This window comes from Anabrus simplex, chromosome 7, assembly GCF_040414725.1.
Source record: "Anabrus simplex isolate iqAnaSimp1 chromosome 7, ASM4041472v1, whole genome shotgun sequence".
Classification (NCBI taxonomy): Eukaryota; Metazoa; Arthropoda; class Insecta; order Orthoptera; family Tettigoniidae; genus Anabrus; species Anabrus simplex.
The window spans coordinates 1492085-1513132 of NC_090271.1; the positions used below are offsets into that span (position 1 = coordinate 1492085).

The following is a 21048-nucleotide window of genomic DNA, read 5'->3' on the forward strand; positions in this document are numbered from 1 at the left end:
CCTTACGCTTTAAAATAAACTTAGGTTTTATCAACTTAATGTCTTGGTTTGTTACTTACTATTTGCCCTTCCATTAAGTATTTTTTTAAACTTCATGTAAATGCTGGTTTTCATTCGCCACGTTCGGTGGAGCACTGCCACCGTTTTTCTTGTGCATTAACGTCCACGGCCTTTTAGTCGTCTTCCTCCGCTGTTTCCGGTAAGTTTTCTATGGTTCTTGTTTTTTATATTGTGACTGTACTTGTTGCTCTTCTTGTGCCCATCTTCTCCCTCGTGTTCGCTATTTCTCCCTTTTTGGGGCGGACACGCTAACAACCTTCTCACCAGGGTCTCTCTCTCTCTCTCTCTTTTTCTCTCTCTCTCTCTCTCTCTCTCTCTCTCTCTCTTCTCCTCTCTTCTCTCACCCTGGTGGGTAAGGTTATTCACCTCATCACCCCTAGGTGGTACCGGGGACCTAGAGGGTGGTGAGCGGTGAGAGGAGGAGGATAGGTTACCTAGGAGAATAATGGGCTCTGCTATGGAGGGTAAGAAAAGTAGAGGGAGACCAAGACGACGATGGTTAGACTTCGTTTCCAACGATTTGAAAATAAGAGGTATAGAACTAAATGAGGCCACATCACTAGTTGCAAATCGAGGATTGTGGCGACGTTTAGTAAATTCACAGAGGCTTGCAGACTGAACGCTGAAAGGCATAACAGTCTATAATGATAATGTTTGTATGTATGTATGTATGTATGTTTTCTTTTTGCTATTTGCTTTACATCACACCGACAAAGATATGTCTTACGGCAACGATGGGATAGGAAAGGCCTAGGAATTGGAAGGAAGCGGCCGTGGCCTTAATTTAGGTACAGCCCCGGCATTTGCCTGGTATGAAAATGGGAAACCACGGAAAACCATCTTCAGGGCTGCCGACAGTGGGGCTCGAACCCACTATCTCCCGATTACTGGATACTGGCCACACTTAAGCGACTGCAGGTTTCGAGCTCCGTAAGGGAGTGTATAAATTTTTCTATTGATGAAGTTATATATTTCCTTCGGTTTTTAATAGAATTTAAAGATCAGGCTATTTGGTACAATTTGATTAATGATCACATTTTTCAAGTCTTATATCCACATGTATCTGGAGCTCTTCCTGAGCATATCATTAGAGCAATTTCTGAGAGATGGACGGTGGATCAGTTTTTGTGCATGTACTTGAATTATTCATTCCTTTAGTAAAATTAATGAACTTCATTGTTTGTCCATATTGAACCACGATTACAACTTTTATTATAATTTTGGGTCCATCTTAATTTGTTGCGTAGATGTAATTACAACATATATTTTTCAATCAGTACTAGTTTTGATGCCCCACTGCGTCATCATCAGCTGATAGAAGTTTGTAGAAAAATTGACAATCATGTAAGTTTATCAACGTCAAATTCATCACAATTTAAAACCATCTTAATAACACTAACTGTGTTAAAAATATACTGTCTCTAAGTTCATATTTTGAACAAGTCAAAGACTTGCAAGACTTATGCTATAAACTAATAAAAACATATGCAAACCGGTCTGTTCACTTATGATATCAAGTGGATTTAAAAAAGAACAACAAATTATAAAATAGAATAGTCTTGAAACACTATGTGCTTAATTTATCACACTTCTTAAAACTTCACGTATTATCGTAGTAGAAATAATTCAATAAAAACTACAGTGTCCCTTTAATGGAGCAATCCTAATGAGGTGGAAACGGGCACTAAGAACAACATTCCTGGTCAATGCGGACCTGTAATAATATAAAATTGTCTTTTACAACGTAATTGTTTTTACGCGACTCACCTAAAAATGTTGCTGTCTATGCGAAGCGCAATGAATCACAGCAAGTGGTGTTGTGATAAAAATCAAGTGTCCAAGGTGGGTTGGGATTGAAGAGAGGAAGTGGGGGAAAGTGGGAGGAGCAACTGAGGGACAGCAATTTGTATGAGCTCTGGAGAGCGTGCTCGTAAGAAGCAACTAGCAAAGCTCATGAAACTCTGAACTGTACGTTTAAAAAAAAACGCAAAAAAGGAAATCAAATAGAATATTTAATTTTTCAGAAATCTCATTTAAATTAAGGTTTGGATTAAAATACTGTTCCAGGTGAATATAGCAACACTCAGTAACATCCAGCAAACTTCCTTTTCCTAAGTTCTCCAAGACTTCAATGTCATGTTCTATAGATGTAAATTTATGCTTTAGATCGTGCATATCCTGTCCTACCGTGGATAACCTGTCGTATTTTATGGCATTAGTATGTTCTGTATATCTAATTTTAAAGTTTCGTCCTGTTTGACCTAGATACAGTATTGCACCCACAGTCGTTACATTTAAATCTATACACACCCGATTTGGAATATGGGTTCGATCTATTGACTGAGGCTGAATTATGCAATACATCACTATTATTATTATCATCATCATCAGCAGTATGAAACAAAACCCTGACATTATGCTTCTTGAAAATATTAGTAAACATATATCCTTGTTGTAAGTAAATATTGTGAATGCCTTTTGATTAGGTTTGTGAACAAATTCAACAATTCTAGCTTTTAATTAATGTACATATTGTAAACTATGTAAATATCACGTAAGGCACTACTTTTGTAAAAAAAAAAATTTTTTTTTTAGCATAAGACCATTGTATTTAGTATTAAGTTCCAATGTTTAATAGATTTAAGACTTGACCTTAAGATTAGTATTAGGCTGAAGATGCCCAAAAGTAGGGTGAAACATGTTCCTAACTAGTGTTTATAATTCATGTAGGATTTAATAACTACAAAATAGAATTGTACTTAATAGGTGCACACAGTAATTTTATTCTTGTAAGAATTTTACTTATTGTATCTTCAGTATGGAACAAAATGAGATTAGTTACTTGTAACATACGACTTGCACGTTACAATTCTCATTTTGGTACGTATTGAAAAGTGCGTTAAGACAAAGAATGTTACAAGTGTTTATTAATTTCCACCTAATCAATACAAAGTGAGTTCTTGTGATTAAGAATTATATTTCATCATATTAATTACAGGGACATGTTTTGCCCATCATCAGCCTTAAACTCAAACCTGTAGGATAAAAATCAGGATCCTGAATGTTCTTAATCGAAGTTTTGAAGAGAAAAGTACATATCATAAAGTTGAGGAAACTTGTTTAACATTTACGTACTAAAAGATGAAAGAGTAGGATGACTGTTGTTACAACACTCTTACAATAAAATCTTTTTTTAAACCTTACAATCAGTTCTTATTTATAACTTTTAAGAATGTCCATAGCTAAAATTGTGATATCAAGTTGCATGTTATAAGCTCTACATGAACACTTGTTGGGTGCGTTAAATGGAACCTGGTTAAAGGCGTCCCATAATGGCTGAGGGCGTAAAATGTTAAAGAATATGAAAAGCTTAATCTTTAGATAATGATGTAGAAATGTGTTTTAGATCACTCCTAGTGGAGGTAAAGTTAGAATGTAAAGCTGTTGGACTGTTTAAGTTGTTACGGTTGTTAATCTTGTATGATAAGATGAATCAACAGTGTTTTTAAAGTTCATTGTAGAAGCGAGGAAGGGTGTAGCCGTATTTATCTTAGCTTGAAGGTGTGACTGCAGCTTCTTATATTGATAGTCGACAGGGAACACTCAGGTTTTATGTAGATCAGAGCTTGGATGTTGACTTTTAGGAATGTGTGGTGTATTGTCTGTAAAGAGAGGAGAGTAAAATACTTAGGAATAAAATGAAAGAAAGGATGAGTTTAAAGAAAAACGTTCTGTGTATACTCACTCCTTTGACTTCGAGAAATCGTCAGTGATAATCCATATTATCTGTTTTATCTGTATTTCCGATTTTTGGATTTCTGTTGGTGGATTCTTCACATACTCCTATTATGAGAATTTTCGATACAGTAGGATTTGAATATTTGTCTGTGATTATGCTCTATTTCTCAGTTAATAATTAACTTAGTAAATGAATGATTACCGTATTTCACGGCATAATCGTCGCACTTTTTATACCAAAATTTTCGAAAAAAATTGTAGGGTGCGACCATTATACGATGAATATTTAATACCAGTATTTGTATTTCTCAAAAAATGTATTTATAACTAAATTGTATTTGATACAAATTTAAGATGCACGTAATACTCGCGTTTATACATCAAAATAATTAAAATAGTCTAAAACAAAATTCATAATTTTTTGCAACAATTCGGCGAACGTTTTTCCAACCTGAAAATAAAAATGAACGTATTAAGTTAATTTGTCATTAATTTGAGTATTAAAGTTAAAATATTACACTTGCAAAAAATGATCGCTTTGTTGTGAAATGCGGACTTACTGGTTCGCAATTTATTCCAAATCTTAGGTGTCGCTATCGCAGATTTCCCTATCTGATGCGCCGTCCTCGCCTCTGTTAATACCAGTATCAGATTCTTTGTCTCCCTGCCACACTGCGTCATCTTCGGAACCGTCTAGTGCAAATGGAAATTCTAAGTTCCCATGGAGGGAATTAGATTCTTTTCCACCAATAGAGCATATCAAAAATCAGATCAAAAATTAGATGGATGGCTTTTCCAGCGTTTGCTCTATTAACCAGCGTTTCGTCTTAGGTCTGACACTAGACTCTTCAGAGTGGGATGTGTCAGACCCTACCCACTGACGCTGGGGTGTATGCAGGTGAACTTATCAGAAGCTTATTTATGAAGCACAGTCTGATAACTGCATACGGGAGATAAATCTCCACAATGGAATTATTGCCCGTCTAGCAATTCCGAATGGATTTTTGATCTGATGTTTGATATGCTCTATTGGTGGAAAAGAATCTAATTCCCTCCATGGGAACTTAGAATTTCCATTTGGAATTGCTAGGCGGGCATTAATTCCATTGTGGAGTTTTATCTCCCGTATGCAGTTATCAGACTGTGCTTCATAAATAAGCTTCTGATAAGTTCACCTGCATACACCCCAGCGTCAGTGGGTAGGGTCTGACACATCCCACTCTGAAGAGTCTAGTGTCAGACCTAAGACGAAACGCTGGTTAATAGAGCAAACGCTGGAAAAGCCATCCATCTAATTTTTGATCTGATTTTTGATATGCTCTATTGGTGGAAAAGAATCTATTTCCTTCCATGGGAACTTAGAATTTCCATTTGGAATTGCTAGGCGGGCATTAATTCCATTGTGGAGTTTTATCTCCCGTATGCAGTTATCACACTGTGCTTCATAAATAAGCTTATGATAAGTTCACCTGCATACACCCCAGCGTCAGTGGGTAGGGTCTGACACATCCCACTCTGAAGAGTCTAGTGTCAGACCTAAGACGAAACGCTGGTTAATAGAGCAAACGCTAGAAAAGCCATCCATCTAATTTTTGATCTGACCGTCTAGTGCATTCGAAATCCCAGTCCTTTTGAAGCTCTTGGAGACTAGTTCAGGTGGTATGAGATCCCAACTCTTCTTCACCCACGAGCATAACAAGTCCAAGGGTGGACGCCTGATATTTCCGGCGGGCGTCAATTGCTGATCGCCGCTCATCATCCACTCGTAAAATCGACGTACGTGGTCTTTAAAGGGTTTATTAACACATACGTCTAGTGGCTGCAAAGCAGATGTTAGGCCACCAGGAATGACTATCTGTCGTGTCTTATTTGTAGTGAGAATTTGCTTCACTTCGTTCACGAGGTGACCTCGGAAACTATCTAAAACAAGCAGAGCTGGTTGTTTTAGTAGTGCACCAGGTCTTCTATTCCACACAGTTTTAACCCAGTCCAGCATGAGTTCTACGTCCATCCAACCCTTTGGTTGCACTCGTACATGAATTCCACGGGGAAACTGTATATTCTTAGGCATCGTTTTCCTCTTGAAAATGATGTAAGGCGGCAACTTTCTCCCGTCAGCTGTAATGGCTAGCATTGCCGTGCATCGCAACTTCTCACTACCGCTGGTTTTCATTAATACACTCCGTGATCCTTTTAGCGCAATAGTGCTGTTGCGAGGCATATCAAAAAAGATTGGAGTCTGATCGGCATTACCGATTTGAGAAAGCAAGTACGAAGTTTCCTTGCGCAAACGTATGACAAATCGGTGAAAATTTACAATCTTGTCCGTGTAATCAGCAGGCAACTTTTGGCTTAGTGTTGTTCTCCTTCGCACTGACAGATTGTGTCGTCGCATGAACCCCTTAATCCACCCACGAGTCGCCTTAAACTGAGTTACCGGTATGTTGTGTTTGCGCGCTACCTCCTGTCCCTTAATTTGTAACATTTCATATGATACACTGCAGCCATTGTTACGTATTTCACTGACGTACCTAAACACTTCTTCGTCAATTATAGGAAACTTCCCTGTTTTAGGACCTTTAAACGCGCGTCTAGAAGGGTTTGTGCTTTTTAGCTTGTTTACTTTCCGCCAGTCACGCACCATCTTTTCACTCACAGAAAATTTTCTTTCTGCCGCTCTGTTCCCGTGCTGTTCAGCGAAGGCAATTACGCTTAGCTTGAAGCCCGCAGAATAGTTTCTATATTTACCCATAATCGCTTATAAATGCTTCACACGTTAATGTTTTGCGATATAAATGACTTTCCGTAATTGCAGGACATATCAGATCAGTTAGATTCAGGAGGCCAGTTAGATTGCACAGCTATAGATCTTTCCAAAGCCTTTGATAGAGTGGAACATGGAATATTATTAAAGAAATTGGAGGGAATAGGATTGGATGTAAGGGTTATACGTTGGATAAGAACATTTCTAAATTCAAGGGTTCAGAAAGTCAAAGTAGGAAATAATATATCACAGGAAGAGAAAGTCTGGAAGGGAATTGCACAGGGTAGTATAATCGGTCCGTTACTTTTCTTAATATACGCAAATGATTTAGGGAACAATATAACATCGAAAATAAGATTGTATGCAGATGACATAATTGTTTATAGGGAAATAAATAACATTGAGGATTGTTCAGAATTACAAAGGGACCTTGACAGTATCCAAGAATGGGTTGAAGAAAATAATATGAAGATTAATGGAGGCAAATCAACTGTTACAACATTTACAAACAGGAGCTTTATAACTGAATTTGAATATACTTTGGATGAGGTAGTTATTCCAAAAGATGGCAAGTGCAAATACTTAGGTGTGAGATTTGAAAGTAATTTGCACTGGAAGGGTCACGTTGATGACATTGTTGGGAAAGCATACAGATCGTCACATGTCATAATGAGACTACTTAAAGGATGCAACAAAGAATTAAAAGAAAAAAGTTACTTAAGTATGGTTCGTCCATTATTGGAATATGCAAACAGTGTTTGGGATCCTCACCAAGAATACCTAATAAAAGAACTAGATGGTGTGCAGAGGAAAGCAGCAAGATTTGTAACAGGGGATTTCAGGAGAAAGAGTAGTGTATCAGAAATGTTAGAGGAACTTGGGTGGGAAACTTTAAGTAAGAGAAGGGAGAAAACTAGACTTACAGGATTATATAGAGCCTATACAGGAGAAGAAGAAGAAGCATGGGGAGATATCCGTGAGAGGCTTCGGTTGGAAAATAATTATATTGGTAGAACTGACCACAAGTACAAAATTAGAAGGAATTTTAGCAGAAGCGATTGGGGTAAATTTTCTTTCACTGGGAAGGGCGTGAAGGAGTGGAACAGTTTACCAGGGGTAGTGTTTGATCCTTTTCCCAAATCTGTACAGATATTCAAGAAGAGAATAAACAACAACAGAGATAATAAATTAAATGTTAGAGGGCATTCGACCAGTGCAGAATATTGTAAATAATAAATGTGTGTGATTAAATTAATTCCATCCCCTGGTCTAAGGAGTTTGGACAGCCCAAGTAGGGGACTGCCTGTAGGGGTGAAGTACAGTGGGGACTTCGAGGGCCCTGGGACCGCTACGGTAGCTGTGAAGGCCCTTCAGGAACTCTGAAAAGTGGTGGCAAAAGGGGCTCTGGTTAAGACGCAGCAGGTCGTTATGCTACTTAGGTTCCAAAATGGGTAAAATATAAATATGTAAATAAATTCATGTTAATTTTAATCTTATACCAGTTGTATAGTATTATTAGAAGTAATTTCACATACCGTACTGTATATGAGTTGACTATGTTTGTAAGATATTTTAAGTAGAATTTTGTAAACAATATAAATTTATTAAGGATGATATGTGTGTTTAATAGAAAAAATTATTAGCGTAAATTGTATAATATTGTATTCTAGGAAAATTTTCTTCGTTTCCTGTTAATTTAAAGTTTAGTGCTTGACAATAATGTATTTTAGTGTACCATTTGCCACCGAGGTAGACACCTCATTTGCAAATAAAGAGATTTTGATTTGATTTGATTTGATTTGTTCACTATTAAAACAAATTATTTCTGCAAACACCCAAAACACAAATTAAAAACTTAAATTCTCACGCACACATGTCTACAGTAATCACGTAAATCTGAAACAAATAAATGCATCTGTGATCTGTCCATTTCAGAGCAGCCAATACTGTTAGGCAGCAAGGAAGCATGCAACAATTTATCAGTTTAGCTCGTTGGTTGCGACACACTACTGCGCTTGCGCAAAGCTCGCAAACCGGAGCTCTAGCTAGCGCGGTGTAGATCTACTGTATAGTTGACTGTATTCCGAGACGTCAGTAACAAACATTCATTTTTTTCAATTTCTTTTAAACATACGGTAATTAGGTTAATATTTCTTCCCAGTTATTGATGATTTTACATTACATTACTGACGAGTTTATAAAATAAAACTTTAATAGCATTGGATAATAATTATCTTGACTGCTTGGATAAAAGTTTTCATCCCATGCCCGGACACGTATGACGTAGTAGTAAGATAAGAGTCTAGCGATGACAACTGAGACATCGTAAATAATTCGGCTGAATAATTCTGTGGAAATCTGCGTTATCGTCTTGGATTTCACTTCGTGCACAATAACACAGGAGCCGGCCCCATGGTGTAGGGGTAGCGTGCTTGCCTCTTACACGGAGGCCTCGGGTTCAATTCACGGCCGGGTCAAGGAATTTTACCTGTATCTGAGGGCTGGTTCGAGGTCCATTCAACCTACCTAGCCGGTATTTCCTGGCGACGTTGCCGATAAGCGATAACTTACAGCCTTACGTATTTCAAATGGGAACTCCTAATATGTACAGTAGGTGGTGAATAAATAGTACACTGCCTCGCGACCACGTTGTCAAACTGCCGATAGCCTACCGGTAAGCATAATATGTAGGTGGTGAATAAATAGTACACTGTCTCGCGACCACGTTGTCAAACTGCCGATAGTCTACCGGTAATCCATGCGTCGTACATATACCGGTATTATTTATTTATACGTTGTGCAACATGTCGCAAACGTGACTGTGTTGCCAAATTGCCCATAAACCATACACATATTTAAATTGCGCATTCATGTGCAACTTACGTTGCAGTTCCATTTACCTTTTAACCAGATTAGTGAACAAAATTTGGACGTGCGACGATTATGTAATTAAAGTTTTAAAGTCCGATTTTTGTACTGAAAATAAAGGATGCGACAATTACGCGGTGGCGACGATTATGCCGTGAAATACGGTATTCGCAACTAGATGTAGGAATTCAATCAAACAGAATCTGCGAAGGAAGGGAATCAGCCAAAGAACTTGAATAAATAATTGTAAAAGAATTTGAGAATAATTGTAAACAAATTTGAGAAGTTTTAAAAGAATTTGAACGAAATTTATTTGTAAAAGGAAATACTTGAATTATAACTAATTATTAATTCGTAAATGAAATAGAGGAAGCAAGAGTATTACCTAGAGCCTAATTTTAAAGGAATGTAGATACAGTGATGTTCAATTATGACAAACATTTCTACTAATATTATTTTGATTTGTTCAATGTTACAGTCACGTTAAATCAACATTGAGACTGGAGGAAATACTTGTGGATAAAGAATTCAAGAAATATTTTGATTGTGACTTTAAAGGAAAGCAAAAGCACACAGTGTAAATAAGTTTTTATTCAAGGAGTCCAGGTGCACTCATTTCTTAAATTTTACGACTTCCTGACGGGGATTCGAACCCACGTCCTTCCGGGTGAACCGAGCACACCTTTACCGCCTTGGCCAGGCAGCCCCTAAATCTGAGAACTTTATTTAATTGATGATATGTTTCTTTTATCGGTTGTAGTGCATTCCTAATTCCTGTTTATTTGTGTTTTTCATGAAGTTTGCTCGAGTTCAATATTCACATTCCGAGAGAGCTACCTATTATCTCTTATAAGGCATTTGAATGTGTTTAGCATTTTGTCTGTCATGTGGAATCTGTGTTTTACTGTTTGTAACCTTGGAGGAAATGGTAAGCCACTGTCCGTAACCTTTTCAGTTTTACTGTCAATTTCCATATAGAGTTTTCTTGGTGGCAAGCCTTCTGCTAAACACGTGTTTGTTGGTGTTAAGTTATATTATCACATTGCGTGTGCGTGTGTCGTGTTTGAATTCTTAAGTCTTCTGTAATAAGTTCAAAATGTGTTTGATCATTTAAAGTTTTCTAGATCCGAGTGTTTCTATCGTAATATCTGCGTGATCACCTGTTGCGTTGAACTACCAGTATATCATGAAATTATGCTAAGTGCTGTACTTTTTGTGTGACTTCGCTTATCTTTAAAAGAGCGGGCGTTCGTATCTGTGGGAGACAGCTGATTACTAACCTATACTGAGTGGTGCCGGCATATTCCATCCTAAAAGTTACTCATGTCGTATTCTTCTTGTCTTCTCCAGATTTGCAAGTTGTCCACTTCATGACCGTTTCAATGAGTATAATGAGGTGGTTCTTTAATTATACTTGTTGATTCTCCAGATTTTGTAAATATGTAGTGTTGATCATTGTACTCATTATCGTGTTCGGTTTAATAATTTTTAGCATGGAGTCTCATTGGATTTTTTGATTAAACATCTGTTTTGGTGAAGTTTGAGCAATACAATTTTAGGTTAATGGCCGTAATTTTGTCAACAATGTTTGAGTATTTTTCTGTTTTGCAAATCTCATGTTTCGGCTAATTATTTTCAAATTGCATTTTTTGTCGCATCCTGTGTTTTATTTGGAATTATTCTTCGTGTGTGATCTTTTAAAATTCTGATACGGGGTGTTTTGGCTCAGTGTATATATCTAAATTTCTGGTCATGTACGGTGTGGTGTTTCGGTCTTCTACTGTACCTGGGATTGTTTGTGAGGAGATATGGGACTACTTGGGCAGTTCCCAGCCAGTTGCTAAATTCTTCAATCAGATAAGAGGTTATGAGGTCTCTCGATATAATGTTCTTGTTCTTCTGTTGAGCGTTTCCATCGTGCTACTTTTTGTTTCCTTGTCACGTATGTTTATTTACCCGTGTATTCCTATACTTGCTAGGAAGGTTCTATGAGGACTGGCATATTCTCATAGGGTGAAACATGCTCACCATATTTTTATAAACCAAGTAACGCTGAGGCCATAATGGCAAAATTTTGACGGGTTGTGGATCTGCACTTGTGCTCATGACATATTTGAAATCTGGTGTGCATCTGATGAGATTCTTCTGTAATGGAAAATAGTGTTCATTGTTGTTGTAAATTATGTACTAGGGTGTTTGCTATGTGCTTCCCTTTCCCCACAACGCCATACTTTCCCATGGCCTCATTAGGGTTTCTTCCACATTTCCACATCCTTCCACAGTTGTCACTTGTTAGACCTGTAAGTTAAAGTTGTTGTAATGCAAACATGGGGTTAATTTGATTTTAATTTCATATTTTCCCTTTTATTATTATTATTATTATTATTATTTTTATTTTTATTATTATTATTATTATTATTATTATGTGCACTCAACTGCTGCTACAAGTATCAACCTACCTACCTACCTACCTACCGGTAATTCTTGTGAATATCTAAATTTAGGCCTAATTGGAATTTTCACTTCTATTTGTGCTTAGTAAGAAGCTAGGATACCTCCGAACGTAGTTTTAACATTATTGTAGTGTAGTGTAGTGTAGTATAGTGACTTATTAGAAATTAGAGTGCCTATTCTATAATTTTGAGTAGTTTTGCGAATTTCGAACTTTAATGGTAATTTTCTTTTCTGTTTTTGCTTGGTAATAACCTGTTGTAATTAGAATACGTCTGAACGTAGTTTAAAATTATTGTAGTGCATCTTATTAGAAAGTAGTGTGTTTATTCTATTACTGTGAAATATTTGCACAGTATAGTACCGTTTCTGTGGTATCTGCAGTAACTCTCTTTTTTTTTTTGCTAGGGGCTTTACGTCGCACCGACACAGATAGGTCTTATGGCAACGATGGGATAGGAAAGGCCTAGGAGTTGGAAGGAAGCGGCCGTGGCCTTAATTAAGGTACAGCCCCAGCATTTGCCTGGTGTGAAAATGGGAAACCACGGAAAACCATCTTCAGGGCTGCCGATAGCGGGATTCGAACCTACTATCAGCCCGGATGCAAGCTCACAGCCGAGCGCCTCTACGCGCACGGCCAACTCGCCCGGTCAGTAACTCTCTTACTAAAATTCTGTTGTTGTAGTTAGGGTAGACTTAACTGCAGTTACGAATTGTGTAATTCTTGTGTATTATTCACTGTTTCCAGTAATTAACAGCAATTTTAATCGTGTTAGCGGGTTGTAGGAATAAAAATAGTACAATTAAGAAGTATTGTAGTGTAGTAGTAGCCTATATTAAATAACTTACTGTCATGTGTTATTTGTGAACTAACCTAGACAATATTTCTTTCCTTTCATTTTTATTTTGCACAGAATAAGTTATCTTATTTTTCCTTTTCTTTTCATTATTTAGTAAAAAATGGTTATGCAGTGCGAGTGTAGGAACTGTGGGTGTGGCCAGGCATTAAGGAGTATGAGGGAGGAGTTGGAGAGCTTGAGGGAGATAATTAGGATTCTCTCAGAGGACAGGAAGGAAAGTAGGCCTCCCTCAAACAATCTACAGGATACAGTAGGTGTAATAGAGGGATGGGAAGGAAAGGGGGGGAATTGTGGAAGACAGGTGGACTAATGCTTTAAGGGGAAGGAGATTGCAGGCTAAGGGCTCCTTTCAGGATCAAAATTCAGGACAGGTGACTGTGAGAAATCTGTACGAGTCACTGCAGGTAGAACAACTGAGGGAAGGTGAGGAACAGGGAAATGTGGAGTAGCGGATAGGAAAAGACAGGTGGAACAGGGTCATGGGATGGAGAAAAGGGAGGAGGAAGTAGGTTCTGCAACTGTCAGGAAAGATAGGACTGACTAGGAGGGGAGGGGATCAAATGAGGTGGGTAGGATTGAAGCTCTGGTCATGGGGGATTCTATCGTCAGACATGTCGGGAAAGTGTGTGGAGGAAAGGGAACCAGGGTAGAGTGTTATCCAGGAATTAGGTTAAGGCAGATGTTGAAGAAAGTAGAAGAGAACGAGGAGGGAAAGGAGAAGGTGGTAGTGTTTCACGTTGGTACTAACAACATAAGACAAGCAGGTACAAGTACCAACATAGTTGGGGATGTGTGGGATCTGGTAAATGCAGCACGGATGAAGTTTAAGGAAGCAGAGATTGTTATCAGTGGAATACTGTGTAGGAGGGATACTGACTGGAAGGTGATTGGGGATTTAAATGAGACTATGGAGTGGGTATGTGGGAAACTGTCTAGATCCTAATGGGTGGGTAGGAGATAGGGATCTGTGCTCGGATGGCCTTCACTTAAACCGCAGTGGTACATATAAGTTAAGAAATTTGTTTAGAAGGGTAATAGGGAGTTACATTCAGGGAAACAGGGTGCGCTAGGCAGCGGTGTTAATGGAACAGGGAACTGGAAATCAAGTAGGGATGACATAAAACTGTTAGTGCTCAACTGTAGAAGTATTGTAAAGAAAGGAATAGAATTAAGTAATTTAATAGATATATACTTACCAGATATTGTAATAGGAGTTGAATCATGGCTGAGAAATGATATAATAGATGCAGAAATTTTCTCACGGAACTGGAGGGTGTATCATAGAGATAGGATAGGAAAGGTAGGAGGGGGAGTATTCATTCTCGTGAAAGAAGAATTTGTAAGCTACGAAAAAGTTAAAGATGACAAGCACAAAATTCTAGGGGTAAGGCTCATTTCTAATGATAATAGGCAACTAGATGTCTTTGGAGTGTACAGACCAGGAAAGGGTAGCGCAGATGCTGATTCAGAATTATTTGATAAGATAATCAGCTATGTGGGAAACTATAAGGAAAGGAACGTGATCATAGCGGGTGATCTCAATTTACCAAATGTCAATTGGGAAGGTAATGCGAATGACAGGAAGCATGACCAACAAATGGCAAATAAGTTAATATGGGAAGGGCACCTGATTCAGAAAGTGATAGAACCAACTAGAGGGAAGAATATTCTGAATGTGGTGCTGGTAAAACCAGATGAGCTTTATAGAGAAACTGAAGTAATAGATGGTATTAGTGATCACGAAGCTGTTTTTGTGGTGATTAAAAATAAATGTGAAAGAAAGGAAGAGATTAAAATTTGGACTGTTAGGCAGTATCATATGGCTGATAAAACAGGCATGAGGGAGTTTTTAATAAGCAACTATGATCGGTGGAAAACTGTAAATAAAAATGAAAACAGACTCTGGGATGGGTTTAAAGCAATTCTTGAGGAATGTGAAAATAGGTTTGTACCTTTAAAGGTGGTAACGAATGGTAAAGATCCACTGTATTATAACAGGGAAGTAAAGAGACTAAGAAGGAGGTGCAGGTTGGAAAGAAATAGAGTTAGAAATGGCTGTGGAAGTAAGGAGAAATTGAAGGAACTTACTAGGAAATTGAATCTAGCAAAGAAGTCAGCTAAGGATAACATGATGGCAAGCATAATTGGTGGCCACACTAATTTTAGTGAAAAAAGGAAGAGTATGTATAGGTACTTTAAGGCAGAAACATGTCCCAAGAAGGACATTCCAGGAATCATTAATGAACAAGGGGAGTGTGTATGTGAGGATCTTCAAAAGGCAGAAGTATTCAGTCAGCAGTATGTAAATATTGTTGGTTACAAGGATATTGTCCAGATAGAGGAGGTGACTAATACTATAGAAGTATTAAAATTTACCTATGACAGCAATGACATTTACAGCAAGATAAAGTTGAAAACTAGAAAAGCAGCTGGAATTGATAAGGTTTCGGGGGATATACTAAAGACAATGGGTTGGGTTATAGTACCATATCTGAAGTACTTGTTTGATTTTTGTTTGCATGAAGGAACTTTACCAAATGAATGGAGAGTTGCTATAGTAGCCCCTGTATATAAAGGAAAGGGTGATAGGCACAAAGCTGAAAATTACAGGCCAGTAAGTTTGACATGCATTGTATGCAAGCGTTGGGAAAGCATTCTTTCTGATTATATAAGACATGTTTGTGAAATTAATACATGGTTTGACAGAAGGCAGTTTGGGTTTAGGAAAGGTTATTCCACTGAAGCCCAACTTGTATGATTCCAGCAAGATATAGCAGATATCCTGGATTCAGAAGGTCAATTGGACTGTATTGCGATTGACTTATCTAAGTCATTTGACAGGGTAGATCATGGGAGACTACTGGCTAAAATGAGTGCAATTGGACTTGACAAAAGAGTGACTGAATGGGTGGCTTGGTTTCTAGAAAGTAGAACTCAGAGAATTAGAGTAGGTGAAGCTTTATCTGTCCCTGTAAAAATTAAGAGGGGAATTCCTAAAGGCAGTATTATTGGACCTTTATGTTTTCTTATATATATCAATGATATGTGTAAAGAAGTGGAATCAGAAAGGCTTTTCGCAGATGATGTTATTCTGTACAGAGTAATAAATAATAAGTTACAAGTTACAGGGGAGAATGAGCCTTACCTTGATAGTTGCTTTGCAGGCCTTTTTCTTGGCAGAGCAAGTGATAGTCAAAATTGTCTCCCCCATGGCAGGAACAATACCTGAACTGGGCTGAATGTTGAGGAAGGTATCACTACTTTGAGCTTCAAACATCTGGTCTTCCTTAAACTTGCTGCTCAGCGTTATGCAACCTCCCATAATGTCGGGAATCATCAGCGTCAGACTAGAAGGCGTAACATTCCACGTGCCGTCGGCATACATGTCCGACTCGTCGCTTGCGCAAGTGAAAGTCGTATTGTCTTGGAGCATTGTTGTGAAAAACACACCCTGGCCTGCTGCATCTCCCCCACCGACATACGTTTGCATAGCAAAGGACTTGTCCGCCAACTTCTCAACTGTAAGAGCTATTTCTTGCTGTTGGAATGTTCGGTATAAGAACTGCAGAGATGTCTGGAAGAAAATAAACAATAACCTGATAATCTTTCTATATAAGTCCAGCAAAGCAATAAATTAGGAATAGTATGAGCTCATAAGTTGACTGGATTAACTGAAATAAGCAGACAGAACAGTAGAAAGTGTTCACAATAACAAAATATTTATAACAGTAAACTTCAAAGGCACAGGCCTAAACATACATTATGACATCTTTGAAATTTGAAAAGTAATCCTAATTGCTTTGCCAACCTTTCTCATTTGATCCACTTAGCACACATTTTCTTCCTAACTTCTGTACTCTGCCAAGGACGCACCATTTACAATCTTTTTCCATTACTTTTAATTCTTATAAACATGATGGTGTATAGGCTTTTGGGCTTATGCCGTATCAAGAAAATTATGTGAAATTCATAACATTTTGCAGAAAACTGTGCTCTGCGTCCTCAGAAGAAATCTCGACTGACCACGAGAAAGGCTTCTTAAACAATGACACTTTGAAATTTGGACGTTATAATAGAAGTAGAAATGGTACGTTCGCCACCAGATGGCCCCCAGGACGTGGCACAACGCTAGCGTTTAAAGTGGAAGCTGACCGAACCATCATAATCAGCCTAAGCAGTTCACATAACATGTTTGCATAACATATGACATAGACACAAGCCTGGAATGAAACACATGAAGACAAGGAACATATGAATTTGGAAAACACTGAGACGAAATAACATTAGTGAAATGGACAGGGGAGGGAACTACCTAAGTAAATTCTTAATGGCTGGCAACCAGGTATTACTTAATTGATAGCCGGTGTCCCTGTTGAAATTGTTAGGACTTCTACGTATTTCCACAGCTTCCTGTATAATCCTGGACCTGTACTGTCTAGTGTGGGCAAGAGCTCCAACATCTTGGAACATGACATCATGACCCAACGATAGAGCGTGCTAAGTACGGGCAACTTTTAATTATTGTAAGGGCTTACTCAATAATATGATGTTAACATAATGAACTATACAATACAAATCACAAGATGAGTTACACTGAATTCACAACAACAGGAGTCAACTTGCAGCCATTTTTAAAATGTTGCAGATTGAATTGTCAGTTTTGATTTTTGCTTTTCCTTGCAATCTAGTACACAAGAAGGGTATCTACTCAGCATAGCAGAGGAGGAGAGTCAACAGTGGACGCTTGAGATTATTCAGCAGTTCTGCAACCAAAGAAATAGGAGCTCAGTGTGTTTACAAGTAAATGAAGAAAAGAGGAAATACAGGAGAAAGAGTTGTGCAGCCCTGACAAATGCTTGCAGTAACATGACAGGGAATCATAATTTAAAAAAAAAGTACATTTGTGTTCTTTCTATGGGTTTATTTATTTAGGATTTGGCTGTACATATCAACATTAGTAAAAATAAAATACGTATTTACATTATTTACAGTTTACAATCATTCACCATTCATCACCTTGCCAGATCACATCTGGCATTGTAAGCCCTGACTTCGGTCAGAAATGTATTGATCATTGATCAGACAATCAGCCTATTATGATTTGTCTTCTAATGAAATATCCACCGGTTTGGATACACACGATCATCAGATCCAAACAAAGACACCATTCGGATACGGTGGGGTGTCACATGGAAGACCAAGGCGAGTCGGAGCGCCTGCAACCCATTAAACAACATGCAGACCCATCCGATCAAGAGGAAACTTAAATTTAATAAATCAGGACACTTCTCATATTTCGCTACAGTGAACATAAATTCATTAATGAAAGTGGGCAAATTAAAATATCTCACAGACGTCTTAGATCAACATAAGATACTGATAACTGCTCTTCAAGAATTGCGCAATACGGATCAAGACCCCCTTGAGTCAGGGGGATATCGCCTATACAAGGGTCCCCCAGGTGAAAGAGTACTAAAGAGTGTTCCTCAGTTTGGAGTCGGCTTTTTGGTTCATACTAGTATCTTAGATTCAATTGAAGATTTTTCTTCCACCTCCCCCCGAACGGCATTGATGACAAAGTAGAGAATAAAACGTACACATTGATAAACGTCTATGCTCCAATGAATGAAAAAAACAGGACCAACAGGGAAGACGCAGACAAATTTTGGGAAGAACTAGACCAACTATTATCATCCATTTCCGATAACCATATTAAAATTATGGTTGGCGATTTCAATGCTAAAATAGGCCATGAGAAAAAGTTTCGTAATGTTGTAGGTAAGTGGCCAGCTCATCATCTAACTAACAGGAATGGTCAGAGATTGATCGATCTTTGTATTGATCATGGGCTACTTTTGGAAACCACACGATTAAAACGACGACCACATAAACTGATGACTTGGAAGTGCCCTAATGTTAAATTAGGGGAGTTCCAAATTGATCATGTAGCTATGGATAAGAACTATCATAAGGAAATTTACAATGTGAGGGTCCTCCGTGGAGTGGACATAGATTCAGATCATTATTTGTCCAAAATTAAAATAAAATTAACTCCAAAAAAGAAACGCATTCTCTCCAAATATAATAGGAAGAAAACATATGACCCTAGCTATCTCATTAATAATAAATTATATTATGAACAATCTAAAAACTATCTAAGTGATGATTTGGGGACGGTAATTAACAGGCTAAAAACCATTGCTGACGAAAACGCTCCCGTTAAAAAGAGGAAAAAACATGCTTGGTGGAATGAGGAGTGCGATGCAGCGATTTAACACCGACACAAGGCATGGTTGATTGATCAACAACGGAAAACAGAACAGTCACGCGAAGAACTTGTTATTGCTAGACGACATACGGCTAAAATCATCCGAAGGGTTAAGAGAAATTATCACACGGAGATCTTACACTCTATTGACGAAGCATCTCTATTGACGAAGCATTTACTCAACATAAGACAAGAGATTACTATAAAACATTTCGGCAATACCAAACTAATTATACTCCCCCAACACTCCTAATGAGAGATACTAATGGAAAACAGGCACATACGAATCAAGATAATGCGGAAATTTTAGCTAGATACTTTGAGAACTTACTTAACAGTGAGGAACCTTCAGAATATCTGCAATATGACACACATCCAAAAAATAGGATACCTTTAGAAAAGGTTACACCACCCATTTATAATGAAGTACGAGCAGCAATTGATTCCCTTAAAAATTATAAAGCACCGGGAGAGAACCAAATCGTCGCAGAGGTATGGAAGTATGCTAATGACCAAACCGTTCAGAATCTACATAAACATCTTATAGATATTTGGAATACTGCTACAATGCCTGAAGAGTGGAATATGGCAATAATTCAACCATTGCATAAAAAGGGCGATAGATCTGATCCAAATAATTATCGGGGAGTATCATTATTAGATAATACATATAAGATTTTATCTAAGATTATCTATAACAGAATACCGGGTCATCGTGACTGTGAACTAGGGGAATATCAAGGTGGATTTCGTCCAGGAAGAAGCTGCCCTGACCAAATCATCAGTTTAAAATGGATTATGAAACATCATAGATCTAGAAACAAAAATTTAGTTATTACGTTTGTTGATTTTCAAAAGGCGTATGATAGTATATATCGTGAATCACTGTTGAATGTCCTTCAGGAATTTGGTCTACATTCCAAACTTATTAGCCTGATTGGTATGACTCTTAAGAATACTCAATCTAAAGTTAGATTCAGAAATGAGTTATCTAAATCATTTGCAATTACAACAGGCCTCCGCCAGGGAGATGGACTATCGCCATTATTGTTCAATTGTGTATTGGAAAAGGTCATGCGAGAGTGGACTAAGGTATGTCCTCCAAAAGTCAAAATTGGAAAAAATATCAAACTAAACTGCTTGGCATTTGCGGATGATCTTGCGATACCGGCAAATGGTTTCGAAGAGGCTAAAGTTCAATTGGAAGAACTTGCAAATGTAGCGAAAAAAGGTGGATTGCAAATTTCGTATGATAAAACAAAAATAATGCCTACTTGCAGAACTTTAAATTCAGAGCTATTATTAAATAATAGTAAACGAATTGAAATTGTAAGTACATTTAAATATTTGGGTGAAAATCTCATTTGGAATTGCAATGAAAAACCATCAATAGAGAGCAGAATATATAAACTGAAGCAGGCACAACGGATAACTTGGCCTACATACAAAAAGAAATGTCTTTCGATTAATGCTAAATTTAGGCATTACAACTCTGTTATTAAACCAGAAGCAACTTATGCTTGTGAAACATTATTTAAACTCAATACTAGATCAACAACAGAACGCTTGCAACGAGTTGATCGAAGAATACTCAGGACGATCATAAACAAGAAACATCAGGTGGATGGACAGTGGAGATTGTTGCCGAATGAGGTTATCTATCGGGAAAGTGAGTCCATCACAGACACGATGAGAAAAAGAAGAATTGCCTTTTTTTGTCATACATTTCAAAATTCAAGTTTCAAATCAACTATACGTTTAGTTACCAATGCAGTTGTACAATGCAATTTACAGTGATGTGAAAAGGGTTATCCAAAATCTAGCGTACCTCAAGTGATACAGAACTACCGGAGGCAAACCCCAAGGGAAATAATATTCAACTACAATCTACATATTTTAGTGAAACAAGAAATGGTAATGCCTCGGAAACGAACAGGTAAGCCCAGCTGAAAAACTAAGGCGTCATAAGTAACTAATTTGGTGAATCTAGGCGAGGTTAGGGCAGACTCCTGTATGAAAAGCAAATCGGAACATTGCGG

At 37.8% G+C, this 21048-nt stretch overlaps 1 protein-coding gene across 1 annotated transcript in view; it reads right to left on the bottom strand.

The window, feature by feature from the left end:
• Positions 1 to 21048, bottom strand: part of spd-2 (spindle defective 2) — a 740229-nt gene that overhangs the window by 14831 nt on the left and 704350 nt on the right. Inside the window, exon 23 of the mRNA XM_067150605.2 lies at positions 15887 to 16315. Coding sequence (XP_067006706.2) covers positions 15887 to 16315 — 429 coding nt within the window. The remainder of the gene's footprint in view (positions 1 to 15886; positions 16316 to 21048) is intronic.